Source organism: Microtus pennsylvanicus, chromosome X, assembly GCF_037038515.1.
Source record: "Microtus pennsylvanicus isolate mMicPen1 chromosome X, mMicPen1.hap1, whole genome shotgun sequence".
Taxonomy (NCBI): domain Eukaryota; kingdom Metazoa; phylum Chordata; class Mammalia; order Rodentia; family Cricetidae; genus Microtus; species Microtus pennsylvanicus.
The window spans coordinates 138,208,886-138,236,624 of record NC_134601.1 but is presented as its reverse complement, the minus strand read 5'-3'; the positions used below and the strand labels follow the sequence as shown (position 1 = coordinate 138,236,624).

At 46.3% G+C, this 27,739-nt stretch overlaps 1 protein-coding gene across 3 annotated transcripts; it reads right to left on the bottom strand.

Moving 5' to 3' along the window:
* Window positions 1-228: 228 nt before the first annotated feature.
* Window positions 229-27,739, bottom strand: Nyx (nyctalopin). Of its 3 annotated transcripts, none has more exons than XM_075958187.1 (3): window positions 27,454-27,739; window positions 25,035-25,112; window positions 229-2,305 (listed from the first exon to the last, which is right to left on the bottom strand). In XM_075958187.1, the coding sequence occupies exons 2-3, from the start codon at window positions 25,054-25,056 to the stop codon at window positions 903-905; spliced, it is 1,425 nt and encodes a 474-aa protein (XP_075814302.1). In that variant the 5' UTR covers window positions 25,057-25,112; window positions 27,454-27,739; the 3' UTR covers window positions 229-902. The 3 variants fall into 3 exon arrangements, with proteins under 3 accessions (XP_075814302.1, XP_075814303.1, XP_075814301.1); XM_075958188.1 differs by lacking the exon at window positions 27,454-27,739 and adding an exon at window positions 25,391-25,690; XM_075958186.1 differs by lacking the exon at window positions 27,454-27,739 and adding an exon at window positions 3,960-4,055 and having other exon boundaries at window positions 25,035-25,113.

Sequence of the window (27,739 nt, the reverse complement as noted above, 5' to 3'; positions counted from 1 at the left end):
GACGACATGGGAAAGGGGAGAGCTGGGAGTTGGTGGGCTCATGCTCAGAGAGATGTGGCTGGAGAGGCATCCTGTTTATTGCCATCCTGGAGACCTCAGGCAGCTGTTTCTTGAGGAGATGAGAAGGCAGGTAGCTAGGAGAACCAGAAAAGAGGATTTGTTCTTCCTTGAACGTTCACAATACATTGAAAGTTCACAATAGCATTTGAAAGACTGAAAAGTCTTACATTAGAGAAACTGGTCTAACTTTAATTTTAGCATTTTATAAATGTGGTCCACAAACACACCTTACTATAGGTCTGACAGTGCCTATAGTAAGAGATCAATTGTGATATAAAAGGCGAGAGTCTGTTTTCCATTCCTCTTAATGGAACACCTCAGACCTCAGCAACCACCGCCTGCTTTGGATCTCAGTCTCTTTCCCAGGCCCCTTCTCTAATGGCCTTCCCGCCTTCCTGAACCTTGTTGTTCCTAAGCCCCTGGGAGCAGAAGGTAGAAAAAGATATGGATTGGGTTTAGTGGGCTACTGGAGCAGAAGAGGTGATGGGTTCTTAGTACTTAGCCGATCGAGTCCCGCTTTAATTTAGGGCTCGTGGATATTGTTGCCTGGAGGTGGAAGGATGGGAGTTCCGGGAGCTTCCATTCCTCATCTACCCACCCAAGAGAGCATTCTCATTCTTCTCTTCTTCAATGGATGCCCATGTGAGAAGAGCAGAAACGTATACCCACTTAGGTGCCATTTCCCAGAGTGCTCCTCTGCCTAGGGCTATCTTTGGAGCAAGAACTTTTGTCACCAACCCCAATCGTATTCCCTCTCTTCTCACTGCAGACACTCCAAATCACAGCCAAGTAAGCCTTTCCCTGTTGACCAAAGTGATTTGGGTCACTTCAGTGTGGCAAAGTCAATCCCTCTGTAGGCTGAACACTACAGACTGTGCTAGGGTTAGCGAGAGGCAAGACACAAACATGGCCTTGCAGCCTAAGACCTCCACTCCAAGGGAGGGAAGGCTGTCATACAGTGAGCCGTTGACCAGCTCCCAGGTGGTGTTGGCTACTTCCTCCACAGGGGCCCTTGGGGCCAGCAGCTTGGAGAGGAGACTACTGAACCTGCTCACAGTGGTGGCCACTGGCTCTGGACTGGGGCCTGGGCTGGATGTGGTGAAGTTCAGCTCCTCGGGGTCCATACACAAGCCATCAGAGGAGTGCTCAAAGACCACCTGGCTGAGGTCCAGGCCGGCCACAGAACCTGGGGAGGCACATGCCACATCAGCCACACGCCCCAAGCCCTCCATCCAATTGCGCAGCCACTCCAGATGGCAGTCACAATGCCAAGGGTTGCGGAAGAGGAAGAGGCGGCCCAGAAAGAAGCCTTGCTGGAAAGCGGTCCAGGAGAGCACGGTGAGGCGGTTGCCATTGAGATGCAGGGCCAGGAGGCCCGAAAGGTTCTGGAAGGCGCCTTCCTCCACAAAAGTGATGCTGTTGCGGTCCAGGTAAAGCAGCTCGAGCTCTGCCAGGTCGGAGAACCAGGCCCGCGCCACTCGGCCCAGCTCGTTGCCACCCAGATTGAGTGTGCGCAGGCGGCGCAGGCCTAGGAAGGCAGCGGCAGGCAGCGCGGCCAGCAGGTTGTCATTGAGCAGCAAGTGCTCTAGGGCTCCGCAGTCGCTAAAGGCCCCGGCGTGCACAGCCCGCACGCGGTTGGCCTGCAGGCTGAGAGAGCGCAGGCGCCTCAAGCCCCGCAACGAGCTGGAGGCCACGGCCTCGATGCGGCTGCGCTCCAAGTGCGCGTGCGTCAGGTTAGCCAGGCCGCGGAGCGCGCCGGGCACGCGACGGAACAGATTGTCGAAGGCCGTGAGCTCGCGCAGGGCGGGCAGCTCGGCCAGGAGACGCTCGGGCACGCTGAACAGGCGGCAGGCCGCCAGGTCCAGGCGGCGCAGGCGACCGAGCGCCGCGAAGGTTCGGGCATGCAGATAGCGCAGCTCACCATTGTGCGCCAGGCGCAGCTCGGCCAAGCGCGGTAGACCCTTGAAGGCGCCAGGCGTGATGAAGGACAGGTTGTTGTGGCGCAGCGACAGGCGGCGCAATGACGGTAGCGTGCCAAAGGCCCGCTCACCCAGCATGCGCAGGCCATTCCGGTCCAGATCAATGGAGACCGCCTCGCACGGAAACTCAGTGGGCACCCGCAGGAGACCAGCACGGTCGCAATGCACGGAGCAGCCACGCTCCATGCTGCGGCACGTGCAGGCCGCAGGACAGGCCTGCAAACAGGCCTCGGTGGCCCGGGTGCAGGGCAGGCCGAAGACCACCGCTGGACAAGAGAGGGGCCAGAAGAAGAAAAGACAAAGAACAGTAGTCAGAAGTCACCCCAGTAGCAAGTTGCAGACCCTCCACCAAGTCCTGCATCATCAAATGACCTCTCCCCATATGCTTACCAGCATACATTTCCCACCTCTAGTGCCCTCCCCTTTGCTTCCAATTGCCTTGATCAGCAAAAGCTATGCTATAGTCCCTGCGTCCCTTTTCTCTAAGCTTCCTCGCCTGTATCATCACAGTATGCTTTTAGAATGTCACTAGAAGCTTAGTCGCTTGTGTGGGGAGGGGAATCTCTGTGGATGTCACTATACCCTACTTTAAGCCCTGTGCTGCCCAGTGCAGTGGCCAATAGTCACATGGGCCCCTAACCATATGAAATGTGCCCAGCCCAAATTGAGCAATACAAGTATATAGAGGGTGCCAAAAAAGTAAAATATTACATCAACAATTAAGTATGGGTTACATATTGAAATGGTGTTTTTATATGATACATTGGGTTAAATATTAAAGTTAATGTCAAATGTTTTACCTTTTTAATGTGGCTATCTTTCTATTGGTGTCATTGGCCCCTTTCACCATAAAAATTCAATTTTTAAAAACTCCCAGTGAGTCCATTAAGCCTCATGAAAAAAAGGAAGAATTAAAGAGCAAGGGGGTTGCAAATGAAAGAAAAGCCTATTGTCTTCTTTTTCTCTTTCTTTAACAGTCACTTGAAAGTTAAAAATTAAGGATACCCTCAGATCCCAGTGATGGCAGGGGGAAAAAAAAACTGAAACAGAACGAACTCTCAGACAAGTTCAACTGGAAGGAAGTGGGGGGCGACACATTGTGGGGGATCCGGGTTAGGTGCAGGCATTTGACTGGGTTGTTTGGGCGGTATGGGGTCCAGTGGGTTTTGTTAGTCACCACCGGTCAGTGGCTGGTGAGTCACTCTGCTGGGTTTCTTGTTATCTTGTGATAAAGGACAAGTACATGCCATACGCTGTCTATAAGGGAAAAGAGACTCCTGCTGGGTTATCAGGTTATGAATTAAGGGCATGAGAACCTTTTATTTTCCTGTCCCCACGAGAATGCCTATTTTGCTTTTTTCTCCATCTTGCTTTACTTTATTTTGTGCCTGTCGGGGGTGTTTACATGCAGAGGTCAGGAGACAACTTACAGGAGTCAGTTTTCTCCTTTCTATCATGTGGGTCCCAGGGATCAAACTCAGGTCTCTAGCTTGGTGGCAGATGCTCTTACCTGCTAAGCCATCTCGCCAGCACTATATGGACCATTATTTCAAAGATAGCATATTAAATACACTATCAGTGACCTCCTACGTTGCCAAAGAATTGATTATGGACACTGCAGTTAAATTCCATTCATCAGCTTACTCTTTAGAAACTTGTTTACATTATACTGGGAAAGAAAAATGCTTATAAATTTTGTTCTGCAAATTCAAGTGGATGATCAAATAAAGTCATCAGAACCTGCCCTCTCCCAGTATGGTTGCCACTGACAACAAACAGGATATCATTATGTGCTTCCTCGTGCAAGACTGTGGTCCCAAGCCTAGTCTGAGGACCAATAGAAAAGACAGAGTACTTGGCTAACACACAAAGCCCTGGGTTCATCTATAGCCCTATACAAACTGAGTGTATGGTACATGCCTGTAATGCCAACACTCAGGAAGTAGGGGCAGGAGGATCTCAAATTCATCTTCAGCTACACAGCGAGTTCCAGGCCAGCCAAGGACACATAAGAACCTGTCGAAAAGAGAAGGAAGGGAAGAGAGAAAGCAGCACTGACAGATGGACCATTTGGTGTTCCAGACAAGTGGTTTCAGGCAGTATTCAATTTCACAGTTTATATAAGGAAAAGGAGTGTCCAGGTGTAAATGTGCCCAATTTCCAGCAAACACCCCTGTTCTGTCATGCCCCCCCCCCATCATGTTCACAGTACCTTGCCTCTCTAAGGCACTGTGGGAACCTGAAGGCAAAGACAGCACAGGGTATGTTCAAGGTGCTTGCTGCCACCTCTGTAGGCTTACTCAGCCCCACGGTTCATCTGTTGTGAGCACTCCATGGTTTCTCAGCTGTTCCAGGGGGGATTCGGCCATTCCAGATTTGTCTTTGAGCATTCAATTGAAAACAGGCTACTTCGATATTCTGCTGTTAAGGAAGCTTGATATAGCTTTCCCTTCTCCCTAAAAACTGTGAAATAGACATTAAGCTGCCAGCAAGATTCTTGGAACCTATACCATCAGAATGGCTGTGAATAAGATCTCTGTTGATTGGTATACCCTGCTAAGGAGGCAGGGCCAAGAACCTCAACTACAGTCCTCTGCAGAACAAAGGGGTAACCTGTTCTCATCAACCCTTCCAACTAGGTCAAGTTGAAGTCTCACATTTCCTTACTAACAGCCCTTCATTCTACTCGCTTCTCCTTTATAATTAAGAAAAGTATGCTCTCAATCCCATGACTCGCTTATCCCCGCTGAACAGCCAGCATTGTTCCAAGCACACAGTATGGTCAATAAATGTTTGCAGAAGTAAATGGAATTGATGCCTTCCTTTGTAAGATTCTTGCCAAAGAATGTCATTTGTTTTAAGTTGTAGACAACTCATAGGATTACAAGAAGGTGGCTCACAACTGCCTGTAACTTGAGCCATAGAGGACTATATTAACTATACTATATGTATAATGCAAAAGATCAAAAAGGTGGTTGCTAATGATTTTAAATGCTTTCAAGAGATCGAGAGATGTGGAATGAAGCTTTTCATTGTATATTGCCTTTTTGGGGGGTTATTTGCTTGTTTTTTGGGGGGGTTGATGCAGTGTTATTTTATTTGTATATTAATAAATAAAGCTTGCCTGAAGATTAGAGTGCAAATCTAAGCCACTAGAGGTCAGGGAGTGGTGACACACGCCTTTAATCCCAGGACTCAGGAGACAGAGGTAGATGAATCATCTCTGTGAATTCAAGGCTACCCTGGGCTACACAAGATCAATCCAGAAACAGATCCAGGTGGTGGTGGCTCAAACCTTTCATCCCAGTGTTTGGGAGGCACACACCTTTAATCCCAGCACTAGGGAGATGGGGACAGAAGCGATATGGCTGGGCAGAGAGAGGCATATAAAGGGGAATGATGTGGGAGTGTCATATATCAATCTGTTGATTTCATTGGTTAAGCAATAAAGAAACTGCTTGGCCCCCATAGGTTAAAACATAGGTGGGAGGAGTAAACAGAACAGAATGCTGGGAGAAAGAAGCTGAGTCAGGAGTCACCATGATTCTCCCACTCCAGGCAGATGCAGGTTAAGTTCATTCCTGGTAAGCCAGCTCGTGGGCTACACAGATTATAAGAAATGGGCTAGTCCAGGTGCGAGAGTTAGCCGAGAAAAGGCTAGATATAATGGGCCAAGCCGTGTTTAAAAGAATACAGTTTCCATGTAATTATTTCGGGTAAAGCTAGCCGTGCGGGCGGCCGGGTGCTGGAACGTAGCCCGCCGCTCCTACTACTACAGGGGAAGAGACAGGAACTCACTGGAGTGTGGAGTCTGATATTTGGTGGAAACACAGTGCAGTCTAGGCACTCGCCCCTTTGGTCTGAGCATTGGTAGAGGGAAAAGGTCTCTCTAGCGGCTTACTGCTCTGCCTCTCTGACCTTCAGCTTTAACCCCTATATCTGACTGTGGGTTTTTATTATTCATGCTACAAGTTGGTTGGCTTTTTGGTGTATTTGTTTCCTTTGGTTTTTCGAGACAGGGTTTCTTTGCATAGCCCTGGGTATCTTGGAACTTGCTACAGACCAGGCTGAGCTCGAACAGATCTGCTTGCTTCTACCTCCCAAGTGTTGGGATTAAAGGCGAGTGCCACCATGCCCATCTGCTCTATATTCTTTTTTATGAATAAAAATTTGAGCCATGTTGTTATAGTTTTAATCTAAAAATTATGCCTCAAAGCCTCATACAGGAAAAGCTCAGCTGCCAGCTGGTGGGCTTCAAGAGATGATTGGATCATAATTCAGTGGATTGTTGAGAGGCAGGAGGAAGAAGGTGGTGGCACACACCTTTAGTCCAAGCACTCAGAAGGCAGAGGCAGAGAGGCCAACCAGATGTACAGAATTTCAGGACATCCAAGGCTACACAGAGAAACCCTGTCTCGAAACACCAAGGAGCAAAGAGAGAGGAGGAGGTGGAGCGCCGTAAGGAGAGCTGTGAAGGGTCTGTCTCATCCCAGGACTCTCTGTCTCTCCTTACTTCTGATGGCCATGAGGCAGGCAGCTCTGCTCCTTCCCACTCAACATGTTGTACTGTTTCACTATGGGCCAAGAAACGTCAAAGTGACACGGACTGAAGCCATGAGCCACATTGTGCATGTGAAAAGTGCCCAAAGAGGACACAAGAGTGCTTCCGGTCCTCTGGAGCTGGAGTTCCTGGCTGGAAAAGCGGTACTTGCTTTTAATCACTGAGTCAGGCATTTTTTTTAATTTATTAAAAATTTCTACCTCCTCCCCTCCTCCTATTTCCCTCCCACTCCCCCTCCCTCTCCCTCTCCAGTCCTAAGAAAAGTCAGGGTACCCTGCCCTGTGGGAAGTCCAAGGCCCTCCCCCCTCCATCCAGGTCTAGGGAGGTGTGAGTCAGGCATTTTCTTTTTAACATGATGAGAAAAAAGATACCATGTGGATACTTAAGCTATTTCAAAAAATAGATTGTAGTTTACTTTAAATTTCTACAAAATGGTCTGTCAATATACCACCGTTAGAGACCTATTTTTGGTCTCTGAAACCTTGATAACCATTAGAAATAGTAACTAATTTACTGAATTAGTAAAAAAAAAATTAAGTTGAATCAAGTCAGTTCTCAAAACACACAACAAAACTCCAGTATTAGCTTACCCGGTATGAAGACCAGGTATGTGCTTAGTAAGCCAGAAAAGCGGGGCACCAAGAACTATTTAAAATCACTAATAATAGCATACTTTGGTGAGTTCTGCTTGCAATCATAGGACAGTATCTTCCATCAGATGACTTTCTGCTGGGCGCTACAATATGCCCATACTTGATGCTACAAGGAGGCTGCAAAGAAAGGTCTAGGTGGTGTGCTACCCAGGGCTTCACGTTGGAATTACATGGGCCTTTGTAATACTCTCAAACCCAAGCTAATACTATCAAGATCTTTAGGGGTGAGACCAGGCACTACTATTTGTAAAGCTCCAAGGGACTGATTCCAATATGCATTCAAAGTAAGAAACCAAGGACCTAAGCAGACCTACTTTATAAAAATGGGGCTCATCAGTAGGGGGTGGGGGAAAGTTACAAGATCTAACAGAGGGATCCAAGCCTAAGGATATAACAAAAGGAGTTAGTTGTAAGCAGGTGTTTACCAACACTGGGCCGGAAACACTCATAGCCCAGTCTTCCTGCCATCCAAGGGACACAGCAACCACATCAACAGATGAGTGGCTGAACGAATGTGGCATAGCCATACAAGTAAATCTACTTTGGGTATGCATGTGTGTTTGTACACTTGTGGATGCATGTGTGTTCATGGAGGACAAAGGTCAACAAAAAAGGGTCTCCCTCAGTGACCACCATATTGAGACAGTTTCCTGCTGAACCTGGAGGTCTCCCATTTAGTTAGACTAGAGAGCCCCGTGTCTCTGCCTCCTCAGCAATGGGCTTACAGGCTGTAATCTTGCAGCTCCTGCTTTTTTATGTGGGTGTGTAGTAATAAGGGCGGCGGGGCTGCGTCCCCAACACCCCAGCCGCCTGCTTGGCTAGCTTATGCCCGAAATAACAACACACAAACTGTATTCATTTAAACACTGCTTGGCTCATTTCTACCTAGCTTCTTCTAGGCTAACTCTCGCACCTGGACTAGCCCATTTCTTATCATCTGTATAGCACCGGTCTTACCAGGAAGATTCTAGCCTAAGTCCATCCTGGGTCGGAGCTTCATAGCGTGCGTCTGCCTGGGAGCTGGGAGCATGGCATCTCTCTCTGAGGCGTCTGCTCCCGAGAGGAGAGCTGTCGAGTCTGAGCTCACTTCCTCTTCCTCCCGGCATTCTGTTCTGTTTACTCCACCTACCTATGTCCTAACCAATAAAATGGGTCAAGGCAGTTCCTTTATTAGCCAATGACCTTCCTCCATCATGGGTGCTAGGAATTGATTGTGTTTCCTCACTAAGCCATCTCTTCAGCCCTCATTTTTAGTTCCTGTCTCTCTTTTGAAAGTCATGTTCCCTATGCTTTCCCTGTGAATTCTTTTAGCATGTTTATAATAAGCCTTTCCTTGGTAATCCTAATGTAAGTTGTCTATGGGCCTGCTTGAAGGCAAAGGAAGGTAGACAAAAGCTATAAGAAGACAATGGAGAACAATGGAAATGGTAGATGGTCTCTAAACATACAAAACCTCTCTCTTCTCACCTTAATTGCTTACAACCAAGTGATTGTTTACAACAAAAATAGCAATGTATTATGAGTTTATAACAAATATGAGGGAAAATATGACAAAGTAATATAAAAGAAGCATGAATTACTTTTATAAAGATCTTCCATTTGCCAGGCGGTGGTGGCACACACCTTTAATCCCAGCACTTGGGAAGCAGAGGCAGGCAGATCTCTGGGCTACAAGAGCAAGTTCCAGGACAGGCTCCAAAGACTGTTGACAATAGCTTTGATCTGTGAAGAAGTCAGTTTAAGAGAGCTATTTCTCCCACCTGGATAGAGACCTAACATTTCAAGCTGCCAAAACTTCAAAGAGAATCCAGTTGAGCTGTCCAATCACCTAGCCAAGGGAACACCTCTAAAGAAGAAAGGTTCACCTTAAGCCACACTAAAAAGCTAGGGGTATAATGAATCCCTTTTAGAGAGCTAGTGTAGTCTTCCTTCCCACAACTCCCACCCTGAAGGCCAGTAGTTTCCAGAAGGTTAGTCTGCCTTCCTGAATCACTCAGACAAGTATCACGCCCTTTTCTTCTGTGTCCATTCAAAGCAGGCTCCTTTGAGCTCCTTTGCACCTTGCCTGCTTTGGTGGGTTTTTTGTGGTTGTTATTGTTGTTTTTCTCAAAATCTAATAAAATTGTTCTCAAGATTTTTTTCACTCTATTCTCATTTTATTTTTTGAGACAAAGTCTCACTACATAGCCCTAGCTGTCCTGGAACTCCCTGTGTAGACCATGCTGGCCATTAATGTACAGAGATCCACCTGCCTCTCCAGTGCTGGGATTAAAGGCACATGCCACCATGCCTGGCCAAATTCTTTTATTAACAAAATTCAGACTAAGACTTCTGAAAGGGTCTCCAAGCTCGCTGGTAACATTTAACAACTCAACCCAGACTCTCCAAATTTATGGTAACAAGATTTGGTGTGGGAGAATTGTCTGTATTCTGTCAATCATGTTCTAAATAAATGCTGATTGGCCAGGCAGGAAGTATAGGCACGTCAACCAGACATGAAGCAGAGGCGGGGCAATGAGAACAGGAGAATTCTAGGAAGGAGGAAGCCCATTCCTCCGAGTCCTGCCCAGACACCAAAGAAGCAGGATGTGACCTGCCCCGCTGAAAAAGGTACTGAGCCATGTGGCTGACATAGATAAGGATAATGGGTTAATATAAGCTACCAGAGCTGATAAGAAGCCTGAGCTAATGGGCCAATCAGTTTATCATTAATATAGAATCTCTGTGTGAATTTCTTTGGGGCTTATCAGCTATGGGAACTGGGCAGGACAGAAACCACAACAAGCCTGCCCCTCATGTTACAAAGATTAGTTAAAGATCCACCAGGACAAATTAGACCTGCAGATTGTAATCCCTAGAAGATCAAAAGAATCTCAACCCCTACCTCACACCATGCACAATGAGCAAACTCCCATAAACCGTGAATGTAGGAAATAGTTCAGGAACTGTGGCAACATATGTCATATGGGTGACACAAACATGTATAATGCCACTCAGATTTTACAGATTTCTTTTTCTCACATAATAACCAAGTTTTTAAAATTTGAAACAGTGTTTCACTTGTAGTCCAGTCTGGCCTTGAACTTACAATCCCCTTGCTTCAGCCTCTCAAATTCTGAAATGAAAACTGTATGCCATCATGCCCAGCTGTAAAACTCAAGTTTAATAAGTGTTTGTTCATAGATACAGGACATTATTTCATCGATTCTTACAGCCTTACATCTAAGCATTATTCTCCTGATCTCAGAAAGGAAAGTGAAATGGGTGGAGATAAATGGCATTAATTTTTGTTTCTCTTTCCACTGAGCCTTACTGTCTCCCAGCCCACACACCTAATGTGAGCTGCTGTGACCGGCTTTGATATGAAAGAACAGCACGTTCTGACCTTTGAGGAGCCTTCCGGCACTCATTGTCCGTGCTTCTACAGCAATTGTTACCAAGCACCGTTTCTAAGAAAACATGCCCCACTCAAAGTCCCGTGGGTCTCTGCTGCCTCCTCCCAGGCACAGCTGTTTGCACCATTCCACTTTGATGTAAGCACATCTAATTGGATCCATTCCTTCTGTATGAAAATGGAACAAGTGTTAAGCCGCTGGCCAGCAAGCCCCTGTGAGTGCAAGCCCGTCGATTACGAGGGCTGGGGTTTGTATGGAAGCCACATGTGATATGTGTGTAGCGATACAGGCCTGTAATCCCAGCACTTGGAGGATGAAGGCAGGAGAATCTGGAGTTCAAGACCATCATTGGCTACATAACGAGTCTGAGGTCAGCTTGAGCTAGAGTATGTTCTGTCTAATCAACAAATCCCCAAATGAACAAAACACAGCACAGCAACACATGACTCGAAGCAATGCAGAGGCAGAAGCCAAGGGCAGTGTGAGGAGTGCAGTGCACGCATAGTGCCTCCACTCAGAGTGCCGTAGCCGAGTGTCCTAAACCGGGGTAACTTGCTAGTAAACAAACATTTCCCATGGTTCTGCGGGCTGGGGAGGTCCAAATCAAAGCAGATTCAGTGGCTGGTGGGGACTGGCTTCTTCTTGCTTTGTCTTCATGGCAGAAGGAGTGGAGGAGCTCTCCAACATCTTCCTTATAAACATACCAATGCTGGGCCAGGCGTGGTGCGCACACCTTTAATCTCAGCACTAGGGAGGCAGAAACAGGCAAATCTCTCTGAGCTCCAGGCCAGCTATGGATACATAGTAAGACCCTGTTCCCCCCACCCCCACCTCCAAAACATTCCAGTTTTGAGAGTTTCTTATCACCTCCCAAAAGACCCTGCCTCCCTCCTCATTGTAGCCCACTAGGAATTTTATTTCAGTTGTGCCTTAGGAATGCAATCCAGATGTTCAGTACACTCGTGCAGAAAGAGCAATAGATTTGAGTCCCAACAGGGCCTTGCTAGAACTTTCTGTGTTACTGCCCTGTTCCTGTTTCAGAAATCCATTGAAGCCATCTGCAAGTGAATTCTGTTCCTTACAGCCAAATGATCACTGGTTATAGTAGTCATGCGACAGCAGAAAGGATGCTGCCTTTTCGGTACTCTTTCCACATTCACCTAGAAGCCAGGAACTCTCCTTCCTCACTTTGTCTAGCATTTAGGGCCCAGAGGAAGTGACCTAGATTGGTCAAGCCAGCCAGCAAGATTTAGAAACAGAAGGAGACCTCAGGCAGAAACCGTCTTCTGGCCAGAATGGCAGGAGAGTCACTTGCTTTCAGATTTACACAGTGGTGAAGAAAAAGAAAAAAATAAATAAAATAAAAGATCTGCATGCTGGGGCTGGAGAGATGGTTCAGAGGTTAAAAGCACTGGCTACTCTTTCAGAGGTCCTGAGTTCAATTCCCAGCAACCATATGGTGGCTCACAACCATCTGTAATGAGATCTGGTGCCTTCTTTTGGCCTACAGGCATACAAGCAGGCAGAACACTATGCACATAATAAATAAATAAATCTAAATAAAATTTTAAAAAAGATCTGCATGCTGGAATTGCTGGCACCTGACTCCTCACATGTTTCCCATGTGCAGGTGACCCATGAAAGGGCAATGGCTGGGGTCTGTGCTAGACTTGCCCACTTCCTGATATAGGCATTTCTCCTGTCAGTGAAGCTTCTGTTGAAGAATGCTAAGAATACCTAATGTCAGCAAATAAGCTCCCATTAGCCTCTGCAGCCTCTAAGTAGGTCCTAGAGTTTGCAGCCAGATTTTTTCTATTCATTTGTGTGTTTGTGCATGCACACGTGTGCATATACACACACGTGTGTGCCACAACATGCATATGGAGGTCAGAGGACAGCTTGTGGGAGTCATTTCTCCCCTTGTACCATGTGGGTTCTAAGGCTCGAACTTGGGTCATCAGTCTTGGTAGCAAACACCTTTACTTGCTTAGCCATCTTGCTGGTAAAAATCCTTAGGCAACAGCCCAACGCAGGTGTTATAGTTTGGCTTTGAAATATCTTTCCAAAGGCCCACATGCTAAAACTAGGCCCACAACCCCTGAAACTACTAGGAGAAACCTTTAAGAAACGGGGCTGACTAGAATAGGTCTTTGGGGGGAGAGGTGTCCTTGAAGAGACTATTAGGATCCCAGCCCCGGGCCTTTTTCTCCCTTTGATTACCGAATTTAGTTGAGTGGTCTTCTTCTGCCACCTGCCAGCCACCGTGATATACTGTGCCATCTCAGGCCTAAAGCAGCAGAGCCAAGTGGCCAGGGATGGAGGCCTCGGAAGTGCTAAGTTCAATAAGCCCTCCCTCCTTGTAAGCTGTCTATTTGAGTATTTGGTCCAGAAATGGAAAGCTAACACAACCAGACCCCTTCATTTTGTAGTATGGCCTCCCTCCTCCTTGCCTCTGAGGAACTGTGAACAATTCACCTTGCCCAAGAAAATAACCTGAATTCAGAACCAAAAGGAAATTCCTCCCCTTTCCTTGCCCAGAAAGTTTGTAAGAGGGGATTGAAAAGGGTCAGGGCGGTCCTGGCTTTTCCACCTCCAGATGGGAGGTAGTGTCTCTCAGAATCAGCAGTGATGATTCCAGAAACAAGTCTCCTTGGCTGTCCTGAGCTGAGTTCCGTGGAAAACCCTTGGCCAGAAAAGCCCATTTGCCCAATTAAAACAAAGATCACAGTCTGTGAGAACAGAAAGTCAACTCATTTGTTAGTTGCTTAGCAATGTCTCCTCTCACAGCGGTATTCTGGGGACAGATCCATCTGGAAACCAGAAGAGGTTTCAGAGCTTTCCTCTTTGGTCTAAGGAAATATTCGAGATGGGCCTGGCATCGCATCGTCGGCCATGAGGCTTTCCAAACATTCCTTCTTCAAACCCTTCCCCGAGGACATGTCCTGCTGCCCTACTTTTCTAGTATGCTTTGGGTCTTTGGGTGCTCTCACCCCCACTTTCTCATTCTGCTCCCTTCTTTTTGTTTGTTTTTGGTTTGGTTTGGTTTGGTTTGGTTTGGTTTTTTGATAGAGTTTCTCTTTGTAGCCCTACCTGTCCTGGAACTTGCTCTGTAGACCAGGCTGGCCTCGAACTCACAGAGATCCGCCTGCCTCTGCCTTCTGAGTGCTGGGATTAAAGGCTTGCGCCACCACTGCCCAGCTTTCTTTTTTAATTTTTATTTGCTCTTATCTCATATGATGTGGGAGTGTCTTTATCTATCTGTTGCTTTCATTTGTTAATTAATAAAAAATACTGCTTGGCCTGATAGGGCAGAATTTAGATAGGCAGAGTAGACAGAACAGAAGACTGGGAAGAAGGGAAGTGAGGCAGACGCTATAGCTCTCCTCTCCAAGATGGATGCAGGTTAAGATCCTTCCTGATAAGCCACCACCTCGTGGTGCTACACAGATTAATAGAAATGGGTTAATCAAGATGTGAGAGTTAGCCAGTAAGAGGCTAGAGCTAATGGGCCAGGCAGTGTTTAAAAGAATACAGTTTCCGTGTAATTATTTTGGGTAAAGCTAGCCAGTGGCCAGGAGCCGGGTGGCGGGAAGTGGCCCGCAGCTCCATACTACATTCATAAAATACATCCCCACCACAATTTCCCCTCCCTCTCCTCCTCCCAGTTGCCCCACCAACACCTCCCTCTCCCCCAGATCCATTTCCCACCATCTCTCCCCGCCACCAAGAAAAGAGTAAGCTTCCCAGGGACATCAACTAAAGACAGCATAATGAGATACAGCGAGACCAGGCACAGACCTTCTCATCAAGGCTGGAGAGTATAACCCAGTAGGAGGAAGAGGGTCCTAAAAACAGGCAAAAGAACCACAGACATCACCACTCACAATGTCAGGGGTCCCCCAGAAACACCAAGCCAACTGTAACATATATCCAGAGGACCTCGAGAAAATCGTGAAGGCTCCATGATTGCCACTTCAGTCTCTGCGAGCGCCCCCCCCATGTTGCTCCCTTCTTTGTAGGCCTCAGACAGGCTATCTCATCCCATCACTCCGTTCCCTCATCTTATTGTGCGCAGCTATGAGGAACAGAACACTGTACTGCTTGGGACAGCCATGAGAGCACTGGGCCAAGCCAGAAGTGGACTCCACAAGCCACTTGTCACAGGATTAAAGCTCATCAAGGGACAAATCCCTCAAAACCAAGTGGAAATATGTCCCAGAATAGGAAGCAAAACACCAGGTGTTCTGTTTAGGTTAAATATCCCCTAAAAGCTCATGTGCTGAAGGTTTGGCCCCCAGCCTGTGGCACTGCTGGGAGGCGACGAAACCTTTCAGAGGCAGTCAAGGTGGCTGGGTATGTGCCATTGTGAAGGGATACTAGGTCTTCAGCATACACACACGCCCTCCTAGCTACCATGAAGTAAGAAGCTTGGCTCCACCATGTGTTCCCCACCATCATATTCTGCTTCACCACAGCCCCAAAGCAATCCAGTCACAGACTGAAGCCTCTGAAGGCAGGCGACGAATCCTCTCCTCCTCAGCAATCTCTCTATTCCAAACTGGTGTGGGATTGTGACTTAGGCCTTTCTCTCTCTCTCTCTCTCTCTCTCTCTCTCTCTCTCTCTCTCTCTCTCTCTCTCTCTCTCTCCCTTGTTTTTTTTGAGACAGGGTTTCGCTGTAGTTTTGGAGCCTGTCCTTGTAGACCAGGCTGGCCTCAAACTCACAGAGGTCAGCCTGCCTCTGCCTCCCGAGTGCTGGGATTAAAGGTGTGCGCCACCACCGCCCGGCTCTCCTCAGCAATTTCTTAGCACAGGTATTTTTACCATGGCCATGGAAAGTTGACTGGCACATCAGGTATCAGAATATTGAAGCTGTTACTATGGAGAAACTGCAAAGGACATAGGATGGTCCAGCCAGGGCTACACATTAGAATCCCATGGGGAGTTTTAAAAAAAATTCATAATGCCTAAGCCAGTTATAACAAAGATAAACCCCTGCGTTGGTGTGTTTTTCTGTTGTTTTGTTTGTCTGTTTAGTTGTCAATGCTGATCATGAAACCCAAGGGCTTGTGCATACTAGGAAAGCACTCTGCCTCTTAGACGTCACATCCTCAGCCCTTGTTTTGTTGTTGTTGTTGTTGTTGTTGTTTGGTTTTTGGTTTTGAGGCAAGGTCTTGTTATATAGCTCAGATTGGTCTGGAGCTCACAATGTAGGCCAGGCTAGCTTCAAATGTGTGACCCTCCCATCTCTACCTACCAAGTGCTGGGATTTCAGGAACACACCATTGTGCCTTGCCAGAACCTTGGTATCTTTAAGGTTCCACAGGTGGGGCTGCGGTAGCAGTGCAGTCTGTAAAGCGCTATAAAAGACCTGACTTCCATCCCCAGAAAGCACATGAAGAGGACGGGCAGAGTCGTGCACACACTGCTAATCCCAGAACTGGGGAGGCTCATCTGTGGGGCTCACTAATCAGTCAGACTGTCTTACTTGGCGAGTTCCAGGCCAGTCTCAAAAAGAATCATCCTGAGGATGGCCTTGGAGATTGTCTCATCATGCACATACATACATACATACATACATACATACATACACACAAACACACACCATCCAAGCAAATACAGCTCCACGGGTGATTCCAATGTGAAACTAAAGCAAGAATCTTTGTGGCCTTTGTAAAAATGGGATTCATTTGTGTTGTGCAAAACGTTGTGGTAAGCTAGATGTTGGAGCACACACCTGGAATCCTAGCACTCTGGATGAATTGATGAATTTCAAAAACGTGAAAGCTGGGATTCACAACACGGATCAGTATTCCACTTACTCAGGCAGAGAGAGCACAAGTTCAACAAGTTCAAGGCCATCCTAGACAAGATAGTGAGACCCTGTTTCAAAAAAAAGCACCTGGCATGACAGCGCAGGCCTTTAATCCCAGCACTCAGGAGGTAGAGGCAGGTGGATCTCTGTGAGCTCAAAGCCAGCCTGGTCTACTTAGTGAGTTCCAAGACAGCCCGGACCCTGTCTCAAAACACTAAAAAGAAAAAAATAAAAAGAGGTCTGGGCTATAGCTCAGTGATAGAGGGCTTACAGATCATGGGTGAGGCCCTAGGTACAATCCCCAGAACTGCAAAACAAATTCTGTTTGGTGAAATAAGCTAGTCACACAAGGCCATATATCATGTTACTTCCATTTACAGGAAACATCCGGAAGAGGTAAATTCATAAAGACAGAAAGCAGATTAGTGGTTGCCAGGAGCCGAGAAGAAGGGCTAACTGTGAATAACTGCTTGATAATAGCACAAAATTTCAAAACTTCTGGACAGTGCAAAGCTTGTAGAGACTAGATAAAAGTGATAGTTGCGTAATGTTGTGCTAATGTCACAGTTTAAAGGAGTGGTACATTCTGTGTCAATTTTACATCAATTTGTAACAAAAGTTACAAGGTGTCCTTAAATCGGAGCAAACACCAGAGATGAGCTCTGGGTTTGTGGCCTGGCGAGATGGACGGACCAGCTCCAAGCTGCAGGGAAGCGTTGCTGGCGAGGCCCAAGCGCCCCACAGAATGCTGTCTTAATAAGGAGCAGCTGGGGAACTTCTCCCTGGCGGCACCAGGCTCGGCAAATGTGTTTTTCTCCCCCGAGGTTTGCTGAGGGAATGGTTACTCATGGAGTTTCCAACCACAGGCTGAGCTTGGAATATTTTTTTTTTTATTCTCATTGTTTGAAAAAGACTTGCGCCTCCAAAAACTAAAATAGTATGGGAAAATACGGTCTGGTTTCTGGTTTCAGCAGAATGTATTTAGCCATTTTGGCTCGAGAAATCATTCTCTTCCCACTCCTGGCAAATACTTCCCCAACTGCTCCTCCAGCCAAGCCCAGTGCTAGGTTTTCAAAACAAAACTAACTGGGGGAAACAGAAATGTACCGGGGGCACCACGCCATGGCCTCTGGCCTCAGGCGCCCCCAGAAGCTGCTTCTTACACCATGCAGGCACCTTCTGTAACAAGAAGGCAAAGAAGAAGCTGAAGAGAGGCTCAGCGTGTGACATAAATAAATCCATGCAGCTTTTCCAGAAAAGAGTTGGAGAACCTTGTAACCTAGCAAATCCACGCAAAACATATGAAACTGACCAGGTACCACAAGACTTGTAAGAAAAGAAATAGCAAGCCGGGCGATGGTGGTGCACGCCTTTAATCCCAGCACTCGGGAGGCAGAGGCAGGCGGATCTCTGTGAGTTCGAGACCAGCCTGGTCTACAGAGCTAGTTCCAGGACAGGCTCCAAAGCCACAGAGAAACCCTGTCTCGAAAAACCAAAAAAAAAAAAAGAAAAGAAAAGAAAAGAAATAGCAAAGGAAGAAAAAAAAATCAATGTGGTGATGGCAGGTGTGGGACTTTTTCTCTCATATTTATTATTTTTGTTACATGTCTATGGGTGTTTTGCCTGCATGTACGTCTGTGCATGGAGTTTGTGTGGTGCCTGTGGAGGCCAGAAGAGGGTGTCAGGTCTCCTGGAACTGGAGTTACAGACAGTTGTGAACCACCATGTGGGTGCTGGGAATCGAACCAAAGGTTTCTGGAAGAGTAGCCAGTGCTTTAACCACTGAGCCATCTGTCCAGAACCTCCATTTTTTTCCTTTTTAGTTACTTTTGAGACTGAGTCTCCTGTAGCCCATGCTGACCTTGACTTATCCATTGAGGTCGAGGATGGCCTTTGACTCCCGATCCTGCTGCTCCTGCCTCCATCTCTTGAGTGCTGCGCTTAGGTTCATGTGTCATCATGCCCAGCTCAGGTGGTAGGCCCTTCAACAACCGGAACTTAGTTGTCTTACTTAGGGTTTTCTATTGCTGTAAAGAAACACCATGACCATGGAACCAAATAGAAGACCCGGATATCAATCCACACACCTTTGAACACCTGATCTTTGATAAAGAAGCAAAAATATCAAATGGAAAAAAGAAAGCATATTTAACAAGTGGTACTGGCATAACTGGATATCAACATGTAGAAAAATGAAAATAGACTCATATCTATCACCATGCACAAAACTCAAGTCCAAATGGATCAAAGACCTCAACATAAAGCCAGCCACACTGAACCTCATAGAAGAGAAAGTGGGAGGTACACTTGAATGCATTGGCACAGGAGACCACTTCCTAAATAGAACCCCAGCAGCACAGACACTGAGAGAAACAATTAATAAATGGGACCTCCTGAAACTGAAAAGCTTCTGGAAAGCAAAGAACATGGTAAACAAGACAAAACAACAGCCTACTGAATGGGAATAGAGCTTCACTAACCCCACATCAGACAGAGATTTGATCTCCAAAATACACTAAGAACTCAAGAAATTGGACACCAAAAGGTCACATAATTCAATAAAAAATGGAGTACAGACCTAAACAGAGAACTCTCAACAGAAGAATATAAAATGGCTGAAAGACACTTAAGGAAATGTTCAACATCCTTAGTCATCAGAGAAATGTGAATCAAAACAACTCTGAGATTCCATCTTACACCTGTAAGAATGGCCAAGATCAAAAACACTGATGCCAGCTTATGCTGGAAAGGTTGTGGGGTAAAGAGAACACTTCTGCATTGTTGGTGGGAATGCAAGCTGATACAGTCCCTTTGGATATCACTGTGGTGATTTCTCAGAAAATTAGGAAACAACCTTCCTCAAGACCCAATAATACCACTTTTGGGTATATATCCAAAGGATGCTCAATTGTGCCACAAGGACATGTGCTCAGCTATGTTCATAGCAGCTTTGTTTGTCATAGCCAGAACCTGGAAACAACCTAAATGCCCCTCTATTGAAGAATGGATAAGGAAAATGTGGTACATTTACACAATGGAGTACTACACAGCAGAAAGAAATAACAGCATCTTGAATTTTGCAGACAAATGGATGGAGCTAGAAAACATTATTTTGAGTGAAGTAACCCAGACCCAGAAAGACAATTATCACATGTACTCACTCATAGGTGGTTTTTAAACATAAAGCAAAGAAAGCCAGCCTACAAACCACAATCCCAGAGAACTTAGACAATAATGCGGACACTAAGAGAGACTTACATAGATCTAATCTACATGGAAAGTAGAAAGTATAAAAAGACAAGATCTCCTGAGTAAATTGGGAGCATGGGGACCTTGGGGGAGGATTGAAGGGAGAGGGGAGAGGCAGGGAGGGGAGCAGAGAAAAATGTAGAGCTCAATAAATATCAATAAAAAAATAATCAGAAAAAAAGAAAACACCATGACCATGGCAACTCTTATAAAGAACACATTCAATTAGGTAGGCTCAATTACAGTTTCAGAGATTGAGCCCATTGTCATCATGGCAGGGAGCATGGCAGCTGTAGGCAAATGTGCTGGAGTTGAGCATCCTACATCTTGACTCAGAGACAACAGGAAGTTGACTGACTGTCACACTGAGTAAAGCTTGAAAAATGAGACCTCAAAGCCTGCCCCCAAAATGAGGCACTTTCTCCAACAAGACCACACCTACCAACAAGGCCACGCCTTCTGATAGTGTCACTCCCTTTGGGGGCCATTTTCTTTCAAACCACCCTATTTGTGCAAGTCACTTGGTCACTGAGGGTGCAGTTTAGAGGAGATTAATGTATTTCTTCTTCTCTCAGGAAGTCCCACAAGGGTAGATTGTCATTAACAAGCCTGCTCCCTCCCCCAGAATCTTTCTTGCTTTCTGTGTCACCGTGTAAGCTCTGCCTATTGCATATTCATCTACTATGAGACCCTCACCAAGGCTGAATACATGCTGGTGCCATGTTCTTTGACCTCCAAAACATGAACCTGACGTCACCTCTTTTCTTTATAAAGTACCTAGCCTTGGACATTTTGGTCTAACAACCAAAAATATGGCCCTAACAGGAAGCACTTTAAATCCCTAACAATAAGGAAATACATAAACAAACAATATATCATACAAAATGAAGAGCCACTGGTCCATGCAATAGCATCAATGAATCTTCTACATATATTGCTCAACATGACATAGTATCTAAGTCTACCATGAGAGAATTCCCCTTGGAGTACAGCTGGTCTCTCCCTCCACCCCTGCTTTCTTCTCGTAAATTCAGTTGCTTGAGGTACAGTTAAGATCGTCTTCAAAAAATGTACTCATTTTGGCTACTACATCACTGACTGGCTTTACTGGTAGAATGTAGCATGCATGGAGGCCCAGCTGGAGAACCATGTCTCGCAGGTGTGGTGGAACTCAAAAAAGTGCCCTATTAAAGTGCAGTTCGGTAAGTACAGCAAGTGTTCACACCCATACCAATCAAGACTGAGAGCATTGCTAATGGAATTTCCAGAAAGCTTCTTCGAGTCTCTTTGACACACATCCTCTCTGCAGACGACAACAAAACTGCTTTCTGGATGAGCTCTGCCTTTGGAGGATTCTATAGAAATGGTAGAAAATGGCTCTTTCCATCACCAGTGTGTTTATGGGGCTCTTCCGTATTGTGACAGGTCAGCTGACAGGGACTTGTTAGTTCTGAGTTGACGAGACTGTGACAGATAATGGGGGTACCTTGACTAACTTATTCCCTTACCTGTTGAGCCATGCTATGATCTGAATACAGATGGCCTCTGGAAAATGCGGATATTGAGTGCTTGGTCCCAGATGCTAGATTTATTTTGAGTGTAAATTGAGGAAGTGAGGCCTAGTTGGAAGAACTAGGTGTTGTGGACCAATCTTTGGGTGTATCTCGCCTCGCCCCCTTTCTGTATTCCCATTTTCCAGCCAGGCGGTGGTGGCACACACCTTTAATCCCAGCACTCGGGAGGCAGAGACAGGCGGATCTCTGTGAGTTCAAGGCCAGCCTGGTCTACAAGAGCTAGTTCCAGGACAGGCTCCAAAGCTACAGAGAAACCCTGTCTCGAAAAATGAAAAAAATAAAAATAAAATAAAATAAAAAGAATGTATTTCCATTTTCCTTCTTCCTGGCTGCCGTGATGATACCTGTTCTATTCCACTGTTCCCTCCTTGCCATGAAGGACAACCAAAACTGTGAGCCACAAGAGAAATAAAAAGTAACTAACAGTTGGCATTTGTATTGTTTCCAGTTTTAGTCTGTTGTAACAAAAGCTGACACAAGGAGTGTGTGTGTGTTTGTGTGTGTGTGTGTTCATGGACATGTATTTTCATTTCTCACTTATCTAGGAGCAGGATTGCTTGAGCCATAGAAATATGTTTACCATGCCATGAAACTGACTGATGGTTCTCCCAGATGATCGCACCATTTGATATTCCTGCCAGAGAGTCTAGCATTCCACCCAGTCTCATCAAGGCTTGAGATTTCACAGTCTTTCACATTCGGGCTATTGTGGGTCTTAAAATAGCATCTTGTGACTTTACTTTTCTACAGACTTCTTTTAAAATGCAATTCTTATCCTTCTAGAAGGAGACCTAATACCTAGTAGGAATGAATGCATCCAACCGAGCAAGAGTCTGCACTGGGCTGATTCATGCATTCAATCAACAACCACGTACCACCTCTTAGATTCTAAGAGGGAGAAGTGGACAAACACGAACTCCGATGACTCTAAAGACTCGGTGGAGAGCAAGCAAGGTGTGAAAGACCCTAGAAAGCAAGTCTGGAACTCAAATATGATGCTATGAACGCCAGGGAGCTAGGGGATTGGTAACGCTGAAGGAGGCTGTGGGAGTGTGTGTCCTTCCCCACCTATGAGGAGAAGCATGCCCCCAGGAAGACTGTGACTGTCTCATGTCTCCCCTGCTCTGAGCCACTTCTGATTCTCAAGTCCAAGTTTGGGGAAGCTCAATCTGCCTTCCCCACCCCCCACCCCCTGCCAAGGAGGCAGATCGCTATCCCTGCCTGCTTTTTCAGAACATGTTGTTCCCACGGCTTGTGACTCGTCATCAGAGAAATAGTCTCTGTGCTGATGGAGTCTTTTAAATGAAAGCACTAGGGATGTGAAGCTGGTCATTAATTTTAAGTGTGTCTATTGTTAGTAAATGATGTCACCACTGAGCTTGCCAAACTGTCACAAGTAGTCTGGATGTCTTTCAGGGTTCTGTAGGGAAGACAGCTCTATTCTGCAGCATCAGGCTCGAATACTGTCTGGATTGTGTGAGTGGCAGCAGAGCTTTGGGTACTCCTTGAAAATAATCCTGGCTCTTGGAAGCAAACATTCTGTCCCCATGACTCAGTCAAATCTCCTTTCTAAGGAGGAGAAATGGCAAGTCGCTGGCTATTGGTGATTATATAAATGTCAACCTCTGTCCTTTGGAGGCTCCTCCTGTAGGAAGTCATATCCTACATATCGTGATGTGCCCTGTGCCCCACTGATGATTTTTATTTTCTGGGTTTGATTGATTGATTGATTCTCCGTTAAGGAATGTAGGTTTCTCAAAGACATAGGCCATGTGGCTGTACCCCTTATAGCATCCCTTGCACACACTAAAGGTGCCTTGTCTATTGTTTGATGGAACAGAGCATGTCCCACTTTTTTTTTAAAAAAATGGACTATAGAGTGTTTTAGTTAGCTCTCACTGTCAACTCGACACAATCTAGAGTCATCTGAGAAGGGATCCTTGATTGAGAAAATCCCCAGATCAGATTAGACTGTGGTCATGTCTGTGAGGGATTGTCTTGATTGTTAATTGATTATAGGAAGACACAGCCAACTACAGGCAGCACAATTCCTAGGTAAGTGGCTCTGGACTAATAAGAAACCTAGCTAATGGCTCTTTGGAGCCCATTCTTTATGGTGGGATGCTTCACCCAGCCTTGATGCAGGGGGGAGGGACTTGGTCCTGCCTCAACTTGATGTGCCAGGCTTTGTTGACTTTCATAGGATGCCTTACTCTTTCTGAGGAGTGGATGAGGCTGGGTAGAAAGGAGGTGAGGGAGAGGAAAGGGTGGTTGGTATGTAAAATAAATTTAAAAATATAATAAAGAAAAAAGAAATCTAGCTAAGTATAAGCCAACCAGCAGGCCAGCAACTGTACTTCTTTGGCTGTGAAGTGAGCTCCTATTCCTGTGCTGAATAGAAAGCAGCCTCCCCACAACTTCCGGCATTGAGCTTGCCTTGACTTTCCTCAATGTATACTCTGACCTGAAACTGTGAATTGAATAAATCCTTTCTTCCCCTTGGTTGCTTTTGGTTGGAGTGTTTTCTCACAGTGACATAAAGAAAGCTAGAACACAAAATAAGAGAATTCCATTACTAGTATTTTAGAACCATCTGGTAAAGTGTTCTGTACTATGTGCAATATAGACAAAGGTCATTACATAGATTGCCATAACATTAAGTAATTCATTCTCCACAGGGGTCAGAGAAACAGATTCTCTGTGTAGAATCATTTACTAAAGAACTGAAAAGGAGATGACTGATTGGTTGATTGATTGATTTTTTTTTTTTTACCATTAGGCTCGCTGAGATTTGAACCACTGGATAAAGTATTTTGTGACAAGTATTTCTAGGTTTTTGGGACAGAGGTGTTTGTGGTTTTTACCATGCTGAGATGGTTCCCTGTACCCTATTCATGCTAAGCACTCATTCTACCACAGAGCCACAGGCTCAGCCCCATCTTGATATGCTGGAGTGAGGGAGGTTTGGTGGCACAGATTTGTAATCCCAGTACTTGGGAAGTGAAGTTTAAGGCTAACCTGCATATATGAGACCCTGTTTCAATACACACACACACACACACACGGCGGGGGCGCAAAGTTTGAAAAAATAAAAATATTATTTAAACATCTGTTATGCCACAGTTCCATTGCACCCTCCCCTTAGGAAGATTTTTTCCTAAGAGATTTTTGTTTTTCACTAAGTGAGTTTAAAATATGAAACTTTTTAAAAAAGACTTAGACTCACTATGTAGCCCTAGAATGCATTCTGTAGACTCAGTTGGCCTCAGATTCACAGTGATCCACCTGCCTCTGCCTCCTAAGTGCTGAAACTAAAGGTTTGAGCCACAGCATCCACCTTGACTTTAAAATAGTATGTCTAGAAAAATCACTGGTTTGGGGTTATAACACTAATAAACTCACATACAAAATATAAAGATATATAAGTGCTATTTTAAAAAAAAAGGTGAGTTCCAGGACAGCCAAGGCTACACTGAGAAACCCTGTCTCGAAAGCCCAAAAAAATAGAAATAATAAAATAAAAAAGAACGCTATTTCATATTTAGATCAGGAGTTTTGTATATTAACAAATTAAGGAAAAACAATCTACTGCCTACTGTTTTCTCATTCTCTAGCTCTTCGCCACAGTCACATAGCAGGGAAATCCGCTAAGAAAGAGCAGCCAGATAGAGCTGTGACTGAAGCCGCTTGGAGCCCTAATTCTTTAGGCAGAAGCCTTGTCCCATCCCCGGCCACAGCAGCACGACTCACCATGAAGAAGCAGGATCAGCATCCCTTAGCCTTCCTCGCACCAGGTGGCTCAGAGCCATTGAGCTGTAGGATCCCTACCTGGAAGGAGAAAGGACAAGTCACCAACCAGGTCATAGGCTACCCAAGACACATCCTGTCCGCACCTCCACGCTTGGCTATGCCCAGCCACTTTCCCTTCTAGTGTTAGACTAAGTGAGAAAAGCCGGTCAGAAGCTCGCTCCAATTTCTCTGTATCCATCAGTTTGGAAACCCTTCATCAAGCGAAGGCCAGACAGCAACTCAGGATCCAGCAAGAAAATAGACGGTGAAAAGCATCTGTGGAGACCCCTTAAAGGTCCCTCTGAAATGCTGCTTACCATCCTGGGGGTCTGGCCCCAGCGCCCCCAGACCCTCCATAGCACAGGAAATGTTGCAATAGGAAATAAAGGCCGGAGCAGGGGGCACACAGACGACAAGCGAGGGCTGTGCGTGCAGGTTTAACTGCTTGTTTTGTTTTTTTCTGGAGATATAGTGGCTGGAAAATCCGCTGTATCAGATGAGGATTAGCAGAGATGAGAGAACGTGTCTGCCTTTTGAATCGCCAAAGCCAATGACAGATTTTGCTGACACACCAATCAATTTTATCCCCAAGCCGTGGCCACCCCAGGCTTCCTGCCCTCTCCATCTGCCAAGCCCCTTTCGTTTCTTAAAACCTTCCCACCCACATTCAGCCGCGTACCCTGACCCCAGCCCTAGCCCCACCCACCAGCCATAAGCAGTCAAAAATCTGCTTCCTGCTCCCAAATGGTATTAGCAGTCTTTTCAACAAGGTCACATTATGTAATTTAGAGGGCTGGAGCAGGGACCCGGGAGTTTGATCTAACAGTTGAACAATTTGCCCAACTTCATCTGTTTGGAGAGGTGGATGATCCCCAAGCAGAAGGTGGCAGAGGCCCTTCAAAGCAGGCAAGAGGTTTTGATGTTAGGCTTACAGCCATACTTGGCCTAAGGCCATTAAGTCCAGAATCTAGCTGAGGTTGTACAACCCGGTAGCCCTAGGCATAAGCTCTTTTCGCTCTGTTGGGTTTGTGGATGCAGCAGAGCACAGTTGCAGCGCCTGGGAGCTGGTTAACTCAGGCGCCCCGCCCCGACCCCAGACCTGATGGCAACATTTTCACAAGTCTGCCTGTAAGGTTTGCTGAGACTGATGTCGTGTCGAGGCAACAGGAGCAGGTTTCTCTGGCCACTCGGCCACAGTTCAGCGATCCTCCACGCTCCTGGTCCCAGTAGCTCCTCCAAGGCCTAAGGGGGGTGGGGGGGGAGGTGCAGGGTGCTTCTTTGTGAGACATCAGCCCCAGGAATCCATAAAAACATGCTAAATTCTGGCTCTTCTGGCAGGAAGCTTGACATTCCCTTCCCATAATAAGAGCTCTAGCTGTGAATCCAGCCATCCTAGGTCATTGTACCCTGGGAAATAATTGTTTCCTTACACTTGGAAAGCCAAAATATGACTGAATTGGTCTAATCTCTGATACGAAGGAACTAATGGGAATGGGACAGGTGGAAGAAATGCAGGGAAGGAAACATCTTCCCTATCCCAGATAAAGTCTTTATTCCTATCTTAAGTGAGAGTGGTAGACATAGTCTTTGTAAGCCCCATTGTTAGGGGGGCCCTCGTGGAGCAGTGAGGTCCAAAGGCCTAACATAAATGATGCAAAATTAGGATTACAGGAAAACGCATTGATAAACAAAGTGTCGAACCCCGGAACCACCCTGCTCCCCACCCCCCAACCACATACCTATATGTGCTCCCCCCTCCCCCAGCCAAGAGCCGTGCTAGAACTGCCTGGATCCAGAGGAGCAGGCACAGAGTGTCAGAGATGCTAATGAGACGGGTGGTCCCTTAGGTTGTGTGTGGAAGCACATGCAAAAGAGCATGGGCAACGAAGCCTGTGCTGTACAAAGAAGCTCCAGAGCCCACACTATGAACCATAAATGCCTTGTCCTCATCCTAGTACAGAGCTTGCCATTTGTGCTGCTCAACTTTCCCCTGTTCTAACTTCCTCCCTCGAAAGTGTCTTTTTCTTTTAAAGAAAAAAGATTTACTTTTTCAACTCCTTTTTAGTTACACGTAGGTGGATGTGTCTGCATATGGGTACGTGCACGTGGCTATGAGGAGGCCGGGGGCATCTGTTCCCCTGGAGCTGGGTTACAGGTGGTTATGAGACGCCTGCCATGGGCGCCAAGAATCCAACTCCAGTCTCTGGAAGAGCAGCAGGTGCTCCTAACCTTAACTGCCGAGGCATCTCACCAGCTCCCAAGTGTACCTTTTCTAACTACCCATTCCTGTTTCTACCACTATGTGTCTCTGCTATAGCTCTTTTCTGCAGCACAAAGCCTGGAACCCCTCGGGAAGAACCCGCCAAACCCTAATACCCACCAAAATCACGTGAACCTGAACCTTCACTTCAGGCGTCCCTGGGAAGTATCCGTGCCTCTTCTCTCCCCACTTCAGCCCGCCAGAGTCTGAAACACAGCTATAAAATGTGTCTGGTCACACTTCCCCTGCTGGCAGTTTATCAAGTCCTGTTTGCCTTCATCATCAAACCTACAGGCCAACAGCTCTAGCAGAAGCGTCTTCCTGAGGAAAGTGCGTCTCTTCGGTGGAAAGAGAAGGGAACATTGAGGAACAAGTAGCCTTTCTCCGTCATCTGTGCCCTACTGAT

Excerpts from the sequence above, each read along its gene's own strand:
- Nyx (XM_075958186.1), bottom strand. The coding sequence starts at position 4,008 with ATGAATTTGAGATCCTCCTGCCCCTACTTCCTGAGTGTTGGCATTACA. Across the intron at positions 2,306-3,959 it reads CCTGAGTGTTGGCATTACAG|CGGTGGTCTTCGGCCTGCCC; the intron begins GCATGTACCATA and ends TCTCTTGTCCAG.